A 13108-nucleotide genomic window follows, 5' to 3' on the forward strand; every position below is an offset into this window, starting at 1 on the left:
ATCTAGTACAGTCATGCAAGCCTTAGGGATCAGTTGGTAAATCCAAGGCTAACTTTGACAAACATTGGGACCTCATGGATCATGGGACAGCCTTGAACTTCATTGCAAGTATTTACATAGGTACTGGAGTTAACTAGGGTGCTTACATTTTGAAGGCCCTGCAAGTCAATTGGAGCATTCTGGTCATTACTGCGGCAACTTTTGAGGTCCTGGTCATCGTAGGGGCGCAGTGAAGTTCACCAACAACCACATAGACCCAAAGGTTCATATAAGAGCCCTGAACTTTGCTGCAAGACCTACACAGACTGTGGTTCAAATGTTACGGTGACTGTCATGCATGCTGTATGCCCAATAAGCACCCTAACCTTTTGTCACTGTATTACTTATGCCTTCCCAACATTGTTCTGCGGGAAAGGCTTAAACTCAATTTTGAGTTCTATAGAAGACATGGATAAATGTCATGTTCTGATGGCAGCCATTCTAGTATTAAATAGTACAGCAAATATTTGAAGTTTGGACTACATGCCCTATTAGATATTTTGGTTTGGCAGCCTTTGGGACGACGAAAAGAGTGAACATCCACTTATCTGGATTCACAGGGCCTTTCTGAAATCAACTAAAACAAGGTGCTCAGCCTTGATCCAAATGAACAAAGCTGTATCTGGATAACTATAATTTATATAATGGAGTCTCAAAGATTATCCTGAAAACTTGCCTCCCCCGGAGAATCGCAGAGGGACCCATATCTCTAAGAGTTTATTGTATTTAAAGTTCATGTTCTTGTGCTGCACTTTTAGACACTGCAGGGTAAAAAGCGCTGCCTATCAGAAAAGATGACAGATTAAAGTAGAGAGGATACAAACACCAGTTATATTACCTAGAGGATTACATGCTTGGCATGAATTATTAATCAAGTATCACACTAACGTTCATAGGAAAAATCATTTCTCACACATAGTTTCCCAAAAAATATTTATTTTAAAGCCACGATCTCTTTTAAAACATTTCATAAATAAAAATATACTTTAAACAATTTCATCAACAAAAATACTATAAATTATTTAAATATCATTTATACAGAAAGGCAATAAAAAGTGTACATTTTTACTTATTTCCCCACATAACAAAACGAATTCTCAGAAACGTGAAAGGGGAATAAAAAGAAGTTTTCACTTAATAAAAATAACCGACAAATGTTTCCCTTTTCACAAGACCATCTATTATGTACCGCTCACAAGGTTTAGATAATCCAGATTCTGAACACCAAAATTCAGAGCACTCTTCCAGTTTATTTAAAAAAAATATTTTATATATCTATATATCAGTCATACTACCCACGAGTGACCTATTGTGTATTTACAGTACATATTTATGGTGGATATTGTTGGAATGCTTAGTAGTCAATATCACAAACAAGCAATCAATAAAGTGATCTTAGTGAGCTGCCCTCCAGTAATGTTGGAGAGAGCAAAAAAATAATCAGTGCACATAGCTTTCATGTATCCGAATAAACCAAAGATTGCGAGTGCATGGTGTGTCTACGGTGCCATTCTAGCCCTGGGGTGAGACAGCAGCTGTTAAAATGACTGCCGATTTGAAGGTTGAGGTAAGGAATGTTGCCTCAAGGCAAAGGGATCTGTCCATGTTTGTAATTCATACCCGGCCTGCAACAACAAAAGAACCCTGCAAAGAAACTAAGGTCTGGCTTCTGTTCCTCTGGGATATTCAAGATATGCAGTAAAAAGCATCTATGCTGAACTAATATCAATTCACACAAAGTAACAGATTTGAACCATGTTATGCTAAGGTAATACAATGTATTTCCCGTCTCCTCAAGCAAACAGGGTGTGGAATGTAGAAGTATTTTATTGGACCTACAATTCCCTAAAACAGCTAAAAGTCTTTAACATTTTCTCCGTGAAATATTTTTTTTTTTAAATACTACTATTAAAAAAATTCTACGGTATCTGGTAGTGCAAGAATATTTCAAAAGCAGCAAAATTAAAAAGTAATCTCTTTCCAGGATAGACACCCATGTTTCCCCCATCTTATATGTACTTAAGAAAAAATACAAAATATTCATTTAACATTAGTGTTCTGTCAAGGTAGAGGATTGTCTAAAAATAACGGTTTCACAGGTTCTTCCACTAGACCATAGCTCTTTGCCCAAAAACTATAATCAGTGGCATTTGTTTTTTTCATGATCGACACATCATCCATTACAAAAAAATGTCTAGAAATTCAGTCTCGGGTCTCTCTTGAGTTCTATCTCCACAGTGTGGGCTTCATTGAATGATGTTCCTGTGGCGCTTGGGCTAAACCAATTACTTTTGGCTCCTGAAATGCGCAAAATGGTTGCATGAACTTCTCCTATGGTACCCATAGGACATACATTTTCCAGTGTACTCCATGAAAGACATTCCAGCCTGCATTGCCAACGACCTCCACATGTTCAAGACCTTTTGAGTACGTCTCTTCTATTCCACGTATGTTCTTTTTAAACAACTTTATTTCCCCTCTTAAATATGGTCTTGACCTATGAAGGTCATTCCCAATGTCAAACAATTGTGCAATTTATTCAGTGCAGCCCACACTGTATTTTGAGATACCATCTTCTGTTACAGAAGGTACTTTGGAGTCAATATAGAAAATTCTAACATTAAATACGATGAGAAATAAATAACATAACTTAAGGGCAGGTCATAAATAAATAAATAGGAGTGGGCAGTTCTACAGTTCCGATGAGCGTTCTTTCAGTAGTAGCGTTGGGTTGACATCGTCCAGCGCGGAGTTTGAGGAGCTGGCGTTGATGGTAGTCCTTTCTGTAGGTTTAGAGTTCAAGACTTGGAAGGCGGTAAAGGGACAGTCCTTCACAGTGTTGCAGACAAGTCTCTGTAGCGACGCACTGTTGACGATATCGAACCCCACTTTTCCGCCAAAAGTGCTGGGCTTCCAGTACTCGGGGGAGCAGATGGGATTCCCCATGAGTCCTTTCAGAGAGAAGGGAGCACCCATCTCAACCATGGTCTCCCCAAAGATGGAGTCAGTGCGCGGTTTCTCAATAAGCAGGCCCGGATACAATTCCATAGAGTCAATGTCGCCGTACAGGGCCTCCAGCTCAGCAGCCATTTCCTTCTCCCCTGTAATGACAGCACAACAGCTTATAAGAAACAGGCCACAGACAAGTATTTGCACAATATTTGTTCATATCTAAGACAGCTCAGAAGAGGAGTCATCTACACGAGAGAAAAACAATGAAAGAGTTCAGTGGCTAATGTTAAATGTAGGCATTAACAAATTTACACAAACATCCTAACTGCTTCATGTTCCAGTCAGCTTTGGTCAAAGCGGATATGCTTTGGGATAATGCGAGAGTCAAGAAATACATTCAAAACCTTTCGGCCAGTGTGAATGACAGAAATAACACCATGATTTTTAGGCAAAAGATTTGATTTTCTGCAGAAAGTAAATCAGTGCTTGAACTTACTTCTATGGTGTCACTGGAAGAGCAAACTACACTATGGTGTTTCCATAGCACACCACTGCTCTGCCCTTTTCTATAAGACAATCTCTAACTTGGCCACATCAGAACTAGTTCCTCCAGTTATTAGTGCCATATCCCACTAAGTTGGTGGAAAAGTATGGGTCTGTACGCTGGAGATTGCGCGACGGAGGTGCTGCTGCTTACCTGTAAGCTCTTCAAAGGACTGATACGGCTTCAGCATGAAGTGCTTGCGATATTGGTTCATGGACTGGTACTTCATCTGCCGGCTTTGCTCAATGGAAGCGACTGCTACTCTCTGGACTGCAACAGGAACATTCCTACCCCCTGCCACCTACGGGAGAGCACACAAGTTAATAGATTGTAATGATGCAAACAATGCTTCAGTGATATTTAGGTCACATCTAAATCAGGAAAGGTGCCAATGTAAGCCAAGGATAGTCAGGCACATGCAAGTTGAGATGATAGACTATGTAAACTAGTTCCAATCAATTACATGCAGATTTACTTTAATTAGATGCCCTCAAAACCTGGCATGGATCCAGTCTAGTTGGATCCAAGTTCGACATCTAAAACTCATCTAAGAGGCCATGAGCATAGCCAAGTCAGTCCAAGTCAGATATAAACTAAGAACTGCCTACTCTGCTAGACTTCAACTGACTATAAGATGTTTGAAGTCTGTCAATTGTAAAGTGACTTGCCTTACAGTTACATGCCCATTTCTAAGTCAAGGAAGCAAAAGATTTAGCTGTGTCTTACCCTGCCAGCAACTTGTCGGGAGAAGGACTCCACCATGTGCGATACGCCGTGCTCTACCATGACAGAGTTATTGTACATGAACTGCTTGTAGGTGTACTCCTGGTCGTGGATGAGGAAGGTGTCTGGCAGCAGTGGGTGCCAGTGGTATAAGGTGTTGAACTCAGCAGCGATACGGTTCTGGTACTGGAAGTGCTGGTTGAACAGCAGCTCCGGGTCGAACTTCAGTTTGAAGTGATAACCACTCAGGTGCTGCACGTAATCCTCAATCACTATTTTGATCGTCTCACCTGTAATGAATACAAGCAAATGTCTATTTAACATTGGGAAAAACTGACAAAGTTTTCGGGAAAAAAACAGGAAGGTGGGATACTGGATGGTGGTCATTTAGAAGTGATCAGTTAGACTTTCCTCACTGAGAGTTACTGTGAACAGTGCCTCCCTTAGGACAGGTCTTAGTAGCCCCAACAACTGAGTAGACACCAGAATGCTAGGACCACAGTAGTTAAAGGAACAAAAGGAAGGCATAAAGTGACAATTTAATAAGCTTTGAAAATCATCTTTACTCACCAATGAGAATGAGTCTAGTGGTCTGGAAGAGGCGCTCGTCATCCCAATCTGGGTGCTCCTGCCGGAGGACATCACAGACCCGGTTGTGTTCTCGAAGCCAGATGGTAGCATACATCATCAACCCTGGCACCAACCCAAAGACCTCCTGCCCCACAGCGAAACGCAGGTTCTCAGGCACATGCGGTGGGTAAATCATCTCCACCTGACTCTCCTGCACAGTCGGAGGATACATTTCCCCATCGATCATCTGCAAAAATTGAGAAAAATATGCAGATTGTCAAACATAAATGTACTTCAAAAATTCATCAACCCCTGAAGAACATAAGTCTTTCAGAAGTTACATCCCATTGATTTTTTGTAGCTGCTCATTTGTTTTTTTTGTATATTTAGTAGATATGTTTTTACATGCATAGGATTGGAAACAACTTTGTTGCAAACACTTGTTACATCATATTCTTTTACAATAAGTAACTCCTGTACATTGCCTTACATCCGCTGCAAAAATATAGAATTCCATAATGGAATAAAATGTTGTAAATATCTCTGCACAAACAACTCATCTCTTTCACAAATTTCCCATCAGCTGCATAGTTATATCAGCCAAACATCATTGGTTTATGCTAAAACAAAATCGTTGGTTCAAGAAATTTTTTTTTAATGAGCCTGGTTTGTTACTGATTTAGATTATCCACTTCATATACAGCTGCACATTCCAAATTGAAACTTTGTACATAGACTGCTTATCAAATGCATACGCCTTTTCTCTTGCATACTGAGGTTATTGCATAAACTGTTTATCTTTAACACAAGCACCTATGCCCTTGCATAGGCAGCTTATCTATTTCATAGACACCTCATACATAAAGCACTCATTACTTAGCCAAGCAGTACATCTCAATAAACAGCTCACCTTTTGCATACTCCCTAACCCTTGCAATTAACACATGTGATCGCTTGCACAACATGCTACTGAAAAAAGGACTTCCTCTGAATACACAATAAGAAACATCTTTGTAAAGGCGTGTTAGTCCAGTCGGGGCGCATACCTGGTATTTCAGCTTGCCGTCCTTCATCAGTCTTAGCTTCATCTGCCTGTCCAGGCTCTCTCCATAGACGTGACTTAGATCTACCTGTTGAAATAAAAACGAGGCGGGTTAAGAGACTGGTGCAAAGGGAGTGGAGGTGTGCGTATTAACATGCAGCACATATGGTAAATGCCTCAAGATCTCAGCCGCGTCCCCCTCACTATGGTCTGGAGTTCGATCTCAGCCACCTCCCCCCTCAACCTATGGCATGGTGTTCTGTCTGTGCATACAGGTAAACGAGAACCCTACTTTGTTAAGTGGATGACTTAGGTTTCCTCGGACTCCATTATACAAGCATAGTGTTTATTTTTGTAAAGCGCTGCCATCTACTGGGGTGATAAACATATTTCTCAGGGGCTCGGATCCATGATATATTTTCAAGATATCCACAAATGGTAGTCACATGGTAATCCTACATCAAAATAATTTGCGTAGTCAGTGGCTATGCTGGATGCACCCTGTTTTACTTTACACCTACGGGTGTCGGGAACACACATAGGAGGAATCACAGGGGATAAATGTCCACTGAAGCATTTGGAAACTCATGCTGCCCACTTTCTTTCCTTTGGAAAACATGATCCTAACTAATGCACTTAGTGTGGTAAGTGACTGCCATTATCAAGAGCAGTGTCCTGCTCTGTAGGATCAAATCTATTTAACAAGAGGGAATCTATTGACCAGTCTCTGGAGTAAGTTAATCAGTTTTCTGATAATGCTGTGCAGAATGACAGCATTTACACATGCCTAACAAAAACACGCTAACACAAGAGTGTCCACATTTGCTCACAAGTCAGATCCACGCCATAACCACCACCGGTGCTTCAGTTGAATTGATCGCATGTAAAAGCAGCTCGCGTGGAGATCCTGAAAATCTTGTATGACCACTTACTTTCCTGGCATCAATGACAGTCAGCTAAAAACATGTGAAGTCACCACTTAATACGGATCCTGCACAGAACAGCATTGGATTCCACAGACTGGGTATGGCTGGGAGGGTCGGGAGCGTGCAGAAGAGCATGGCAGGAAAATATTTTACGTGCGACTATCAGTTCGGACGAATCCCTTCTCCATCCTTCGCAAAAAAGTGTCAATGCAGTTGGTGATGCTTAACATTTCTTTGCCTGGTGGGGACTGGGGGTCCTCAGAATTAACATTAGATCACATTTAGGGTGGGAAGCCTGTGGAACAGTGCTCAGGAAATTGAAGGAAAGTAGTAAGAATTTCCAAAAGCCCTGGGATAGACCATGGGAGTTTAAGGGGGGCAATGGGAGTTGTTAATGTTGATGACTGCGTAGGGTATGGGAGTGAAAGATGGCCAGGAGATGCCCCCTGGTTCTTAACTGCCATCTCATTTCACCTTCATGCCACATTTCTTTAGATAGATTCACTGATTTCAAGTCCATGTCCTCTTACCCCATGTCCAAGCGCTTTGGTGAAGGCGGCCCCTCGCTTGGTATCAGTCTTGAAGAACTGATGGGTGAAGTGCTGTGCAAAGAAGGCGAACATCATGTTGCTGCGCTGAGGGTCGGGGATGAACTCCTTCCGCAGCAGGAACTTCTCCACCACCATCTTGGCATCAGGCAGCTCCTTCTTTCCTGCAATCCCAAAGGCATGGCATGAGTTAATCTGAGCACGAGATGTGTCACCTACGCACCGGTTCAGAGAAGTAGCATGCATTTCCCTTCACTCATATCCGTGCTTTGTGCACAAGTAAACAGAGCACGTGGCTGTGTACAGCCATCTAAAGCACTTCACTAGGCAGCATCAAAGAGCTGAACCAAACAATCGCCTAAGAAATAGTACCAAAATATGTGCTAGTCTTTTCTCGACATTTGGGGGATAAATTCAAAGACACCAGCAGTGATATTCCAATATGTAACCTGAAGGCTAAATACAGATCTCTGCAGTTGGCCCTGTACTCAAAGAGTTATCTTACTGGCTTAAAGGCCTCATTTCTGAGTATACCACAGACTCAAGTTAAATAGACTTAGACACACCAGTGTGCCCATGAGGGAAGTCCACCCAAAAGAGACGCTGTATCAGAGATACAGAAGCCAAGCCCACCAGTTACAATTTCTCTTGCGTGGGCTGTACTGTACCTCTTCTAGGCGCACATGGCATGACCATTCTCAGGGTATATTTGTTTCGAAGGCCTAGAGAGCACAGAAAGTGTGGCACATTACCAGACATGGACCTACCCACCCTTGTAAACCTATATAGCTCAAATAAAGCCTGTAAGGGCATATGAGCGCTATAGATGAATGTGTGAACCACGGAGGGGTGCCAGTGCCGTGGCGATCACAGCAAACAGCATCACAGCAATGGACATGAGAGGACATCAGTCTTTGCACCAGCGACAACTTACCAGTCACTCCCATTGGAGTTGGGCAGTCATTCCCCACTGGGGGAAGAGACCGTGTGTAGTACGAAAGATTGGAGTATGCTTCCCAGCTCTTGTAACCATAGTGGCTGTTGTAGGTGGGCGGGCTGTCAATCAAGTGCGACCTGGCTGAAATAAAAAAGGCGATACACCATTCAGTTTGAGTGAAGAGGATGGAACGGTTTAACACAGTCAATTAAAAGCCATATTGCAGTAAAACTCAATCCATACCTACTATTTAGCTTTAACTGTGGAGCTGCAACCAAAAACCTTTGTTCCACATGTACATTTGTCTCCTCAATTTTACAGCACAAAGAAAGCTTAGTTTATGACTGATACTCCCCAACATGCAAAGCTTTCTTCCTTTACTCGCGCTGCTACAGTAATTCAAGATTGCGTGATTGGTTTACAAGCGCATGTACAACAGCCTGTGGCTTCTTGGCACTAATCTAAAGAAACGGCCATGTCTCATAGAGGTCCAGAGACCTTTAACAAACATTTGCGCAGATTTTGGGTGTGAATATGAACTATAAGTTCCAAATGTATCTTTCCTAAACAAATGGTATGTCATTTCACTACCACCTGCTTTTTAAATGTACTATTTTCACACTGCTTTTAAAGACAAGTGTTACAACAACACCATGGCCTTCACATTGTGCCCAGGCGCCACAACATTTTAAAGTGATACGGCCCGATCTGGCAGATGCACGAGGTGCACGTCTACGCAATGTCATGTGAAAAATTGGAGGGTCTACGTCAAACAGCGACCATGCCAAACAACTTCCCTCGGGTATAGGTCACAAGCACGGAAATTTCCTGGCATAATAATTTACGAGCATTTTTTCAGCACAATTCTACCATTTGCATGCTTGAAGCCCAATAAAATAGCCTCCATTCCCAGAGTCGAGCGTACGTTGCGTAACGTAGAAGCAACTTACACGTCAGGACGTATCTCATGATGGCATTGCGCAGAAAGGAGAGGTTGTTGATGATGTTCCAGACGCCCTTGAAGTGCGTCAGGATGTAGTGGACAGTGTTAGGACTAGGCTTCAGGGTGGTCTTCAACCAGGTAAAGAATTCCGCTGAAGGAAAAGGGGGATAAAAGTATTTTAGAAAAGCTAGCGGGAAAAAAAAAGTTGTACGTACATTCAAACTGGGTTAACATTTCTGATTGCGTACTTATTAAATAGTATTTGTACTTACGTTTCGTGCAGTTCTCGCCAGAGTAGCCCGTCCTGGTGCAGTCACATTCGTATCGGTCATAGCCCACGGTCATACACACCCCTCGGTTCTGGCAGGGGTGAGAGCAGCATGGATTTGCTACAAAGCAAAATGGTGGCACGTTAAGACTAGCCCAAGCGTGTCGAGAGAATGCAACGAGGCGCCATATAGATGAGCTGTATACATTCATGGTTAGTTTCGGCATTCCTAATCCTACAGCTCTCCAAGCATACATTCTATTTCATTTTAATACCATCTCATTTACGTCTGCACTTAAAACCCGCATCTTTCACGTATGGCACTCCCTTGATATGCTTGTTCCTTGTAGGTCCCCTCCCCATAATTCTCTTTTGCAAATATGAATCTTTCAATAATACATATTTAGTGGTATTTATACACCTTTCATTTTAGCTGAAATGAAATTCATCATTTCTGTGGCACAAACATTCTTCATACTAACACTTGGCTTGTGCGCGTTAATTCTTTGCTTTTGCGCATGCTCAGAATCACTCTGCGTCTAGATATATTTTACAATTGCTCTTTTTTCGTTGAAGCGCATGTTGGCTTTTTAACTTAATATTCCGTTATCGTGTTCGATCTGAAAAACTGTACCCAAAGACTTTAAGACGGCCCGCCACCACTGTGCCAGCCTGCACGTGTCTCAATGGCACCGCATTCGTGTGCCACGAAGCCGCAACCTTGTGGCACATTCCACCAAACAAAAATTCGGCCACAGAGACCGTGCGCCGTTCATTATACATGGAAAGTGAGTCTAGGGGGCAAATGATGCTTTTTTGCTCAGGGTACAAGTGGTTCATTTCAATAACCAAGTCAACACAAATTCTCTACTGTCACTAGCTCTTAGAGACGATTTACGTTGACTGTACGCGCTACATAACGATATTATTAAAATAACATAATTAACATACAGAAACAAGAGCTGTGATAAGGGAGAGAAAGTCAAACAGCCAGGGAGACTTTTAAAAGTGGAGGGAGATTTTAAATTTAAATGTTTTACGAGGAAGCCAAGCAAAATACTGCTTTTAGCCCATTATATATTGGCAATAATAACTAATTTCTCACATTGCGCCTTAAACACATTCTGAAAGCTATTTCTGCAAAATAACTGAGAACTTAGGAACAGCACACATATCTACGTAGTGTCAGAAAGACACCCCGGCCACTCCAACTCCAGACGTCGGCAACATATCGCAATTCAACGAATTGCATATAAAAAAATGTAAAGTATATTTGCAAATGCAATTGCTAGTGTTAGATCAAATTACGAGAAAATAGCAGTTGCAATAACAAGATGGTAAGTAAATGAGGCTGTGTCGGGAAAGAGGGCGCACGCACGCACACACACATCTGTCAACTTAATAGACAACAAAACATCTGGCAACTTTATAGACAACAAATCAACTCAGCAGTGCCGAACGAGAAAGCAGTCAACAGTAAGAACCGCACAAAGGGACTCTAGGCTTCGCGGGTAGAGGGGAAATAAAATCCAAGAGTTATGTATGGAATCCACTCCGAAAACACACACACACACACACACACATTGTTTACATGTCTACGTAACGACATTGCAAGGCTTTCCGAAAGCCGCGCTCACCCGCTTGTCCGAGAGCCACAAGGGCGAAAATCAAAGCTCCAGAAAAAAGCATTCCAATGCCCGTAGGGTCGAGTTTTAGTCTTGAATCCGTCTTCTGAAAGTCGGACGCCGACGTTTGGAAGCCGCGCTGCCCTTGTGCTAGCGCCTCGACGCGGAGACCGGCTGAAGTGCTCTGGGCTGAAGTGCTCTGGGCTGCAGTGCTCTCAGCGCAGCTCCTGCGTTACTGGAGTTCTGCTTCAGCCGCCACGGTTTATATATCCGTCGATCTATTACGCAATGTGTTCATACTTCCGGCCCACCTCTCGCCCCTCCCTCTACACTCCTGCCAGAAGTTTCACGTAGGTAGGGACCGTGGAGGTTTTGGGTAAAGTTTTTGCTGGCGGATAAGCCTTTTAAGGAGTATCACATAACTTGGTTTCCGAAGACGGCGTCCTGCTCATGCATTCATAAAAGTTACTATTATTAGCCAACTGAATGGTACTCATTTTATCGACCTCAGAAGGATGAAAAGCTGAGTAGACCCTCCGGGATTTGAACCTGTGACCATGAGGTTAAATATAAGCGTCTGCAGTGGACGTATTAGTCCACTAAACCACAAGTCTAGGTAAACCGTTGTTGAAATAATTTTCCAGAATTTTAATCCCAGCTTCCCAATTACTTACAATTGTACGATCGAGGGCGAATGAACTATATTTTATCTCCCATGACCTACTGACATATACTACACTCCAATTCAGAGGTCTTAACTTCAAAAAAGTGTTTACCCATTTTGCAAGTAAGTAAAGTTTGACCCACTCCAGAACTGAGAGTGGGACTAGTATGACGGCTATACCCTTAATGAACACCGATAGGAATATTCAGCATAGCTGCTCTACTATTCACACTCAGCAAGGCTGCTGTACCTTTAATGAACAAGCACTGGTACTTCTCAGGTGGGCTGTTATACTTTAAATAAACAAGCACTGGTAGGGTAGATTTAACACTCCTCACAAAGAGCAGTTCAGCAGCTACAAATGCAGTGCTGCGTGAAAAGGAGGGCGGAGATAGTCATATTTACAGAAATAAGGCACTCTCTTCTCCTCTCACTAGCACCGGCGCTGAAATCAGCTGCCGTGTGCCACAGAGGTACCTTTGCGCCATGGTACGTGGGTGTCTCTGTGAGTCTAGCATAGGTTTTGTACTGGAAGGATACCCTTCCAGTACATAACACTATGCACAGATGACTCTAACCCTTTTCCCTCTTTGTATGTGTGCTGTGCAGCACACGTACAAAGTCTGAAAAGAAAGGAGAAATGAAAGCATTTCTCCTTCCTTGCGCCTATTTGAAAAGGGCGCAGTTTTCTGACACTAAACCCTGTCTACTATATTTAGTAAATTGGGTTTCACGTCAGAAACCTTTGGTGGTTGCATGGGAGTGCCTATGCTCTACCCATGTTATGCCCCCTTAGCGCTAAATAATGCAATGTAGTGCTATGTGCTGCTTTGCATACATTTCATGTTATTTTGCACTGGAAAGTAAACGTGAAAAAAGATTTTGCTCCGATTTGAGTCACTTTTGTAATGCAAACACAGCCTAAAATCTTACTAAATCCCCCCATAGTGACCAAGCACCGGTAGTTCCCAGTCGGGCTGTTGCACACTTGTTTATGTTGCAACCATTTGTGCATCGCATTCCTGTCGTCGTTAGGTCTTCGGGGCACTGTAGATAGTCTTCCATGCACACTTCCTACTATTCTGAGTTTCCTCACAGATAGGGAGGAGTTTGACTCAATGTGTTTTTTTGGGTTATGCATTGTGGCCCATCCCGTCTGTGCTGTGTCTGTTGAGCATTGAAAAGGTTGAACATTGGGGTCATAACCATACATGGTAGATACAGATGGTTAGGGGGCAAAGCCTTATTCTGTAAGCTAGAAGAGTATGACTTGGGGAGAGGGGTGTGGAAGTGGGGGCTGACGGGCTTTAATATGTGCTAAGGAATC

At 42.6% G+C, this 13108-nt stretch overlaps 1 protein-coding gene across 1 annotated transcript; it reads right to left on the reverse strand.

Annotated features, from left to right (window-relative positions):
• Window positions 1-958: 958 nt before the first annotated feature.
• On the reverse strand, window positions 959-11358 carry PTGS2 (prostaglandin-endoperoxide synthase 2). The gene is made up of 10 exons (XM_086956143.1): window positions 11130-11358; window positions 9497-9613; window positions 9232-9375; window positions 8279-8422; window positions 7327-7508; window positions 5875-5958; window positions 4829-5075; window positions 4262-4548; window positions 3689-3836; window positions 959-3140 (listed from the first exon to the last, which is right to left on the reverse strand). Exons 1-10 carry the CDS (start codon window positions 11179-11181, stop codon window positions 2731-2733), a joined length of 1815 nt encoding a protein of 604 aa, XP_086812269.1. The 5' UTR covers window positions 11182-11358; the 3' UTR covers window positions 959-2730.
• Window positions 11359-13108: the final 1750 nt, after the last annotated feature.

The sequence above is a fragment of the Lissotriton vulgaris genome, chromosome 1_1, assembly GCF_964263255.1.
Source record: "Lissotriton vulgaris chromosome 1_1, aLisVul1.2, whole genome shotgun sequence".
In the NCBI taxonomy this organism is placed as follows: Eukaryota; Metazoa; Chordata; class Amphibia; order Caudata; family Salamandridae; genus Lissotriton; species Lissotriton vulgaris.

What these genes read in the sequence shown, in the direction of transcription:
- PTGS2 (XM_086956143.1), bottom strand. Translation starts at nt 11,181, where the DNA reads ATGCTTTTTTCTGGAGCTTTGATTTTCGCCCTTGTGGCTCTCGGACAA. An exon ending in TGTGGCTCTCGGACAAGCGG is followed by an intron (nt 9,614 to 11,129) that starts GTGAGCGCGGCT and finishes TTTGCTTTGTAG; the next exon opens with CAAATCCATGCTGCTCTCAC. An exon ending in CACTAGACTCATTCTCATTG is followed by an intron (nt 4,549 to 4,828) that starts GTGAGTAAAGAT and finishes TATTCATTACAG; the next exon opens with GTGAGACGATCAAAATAGTG.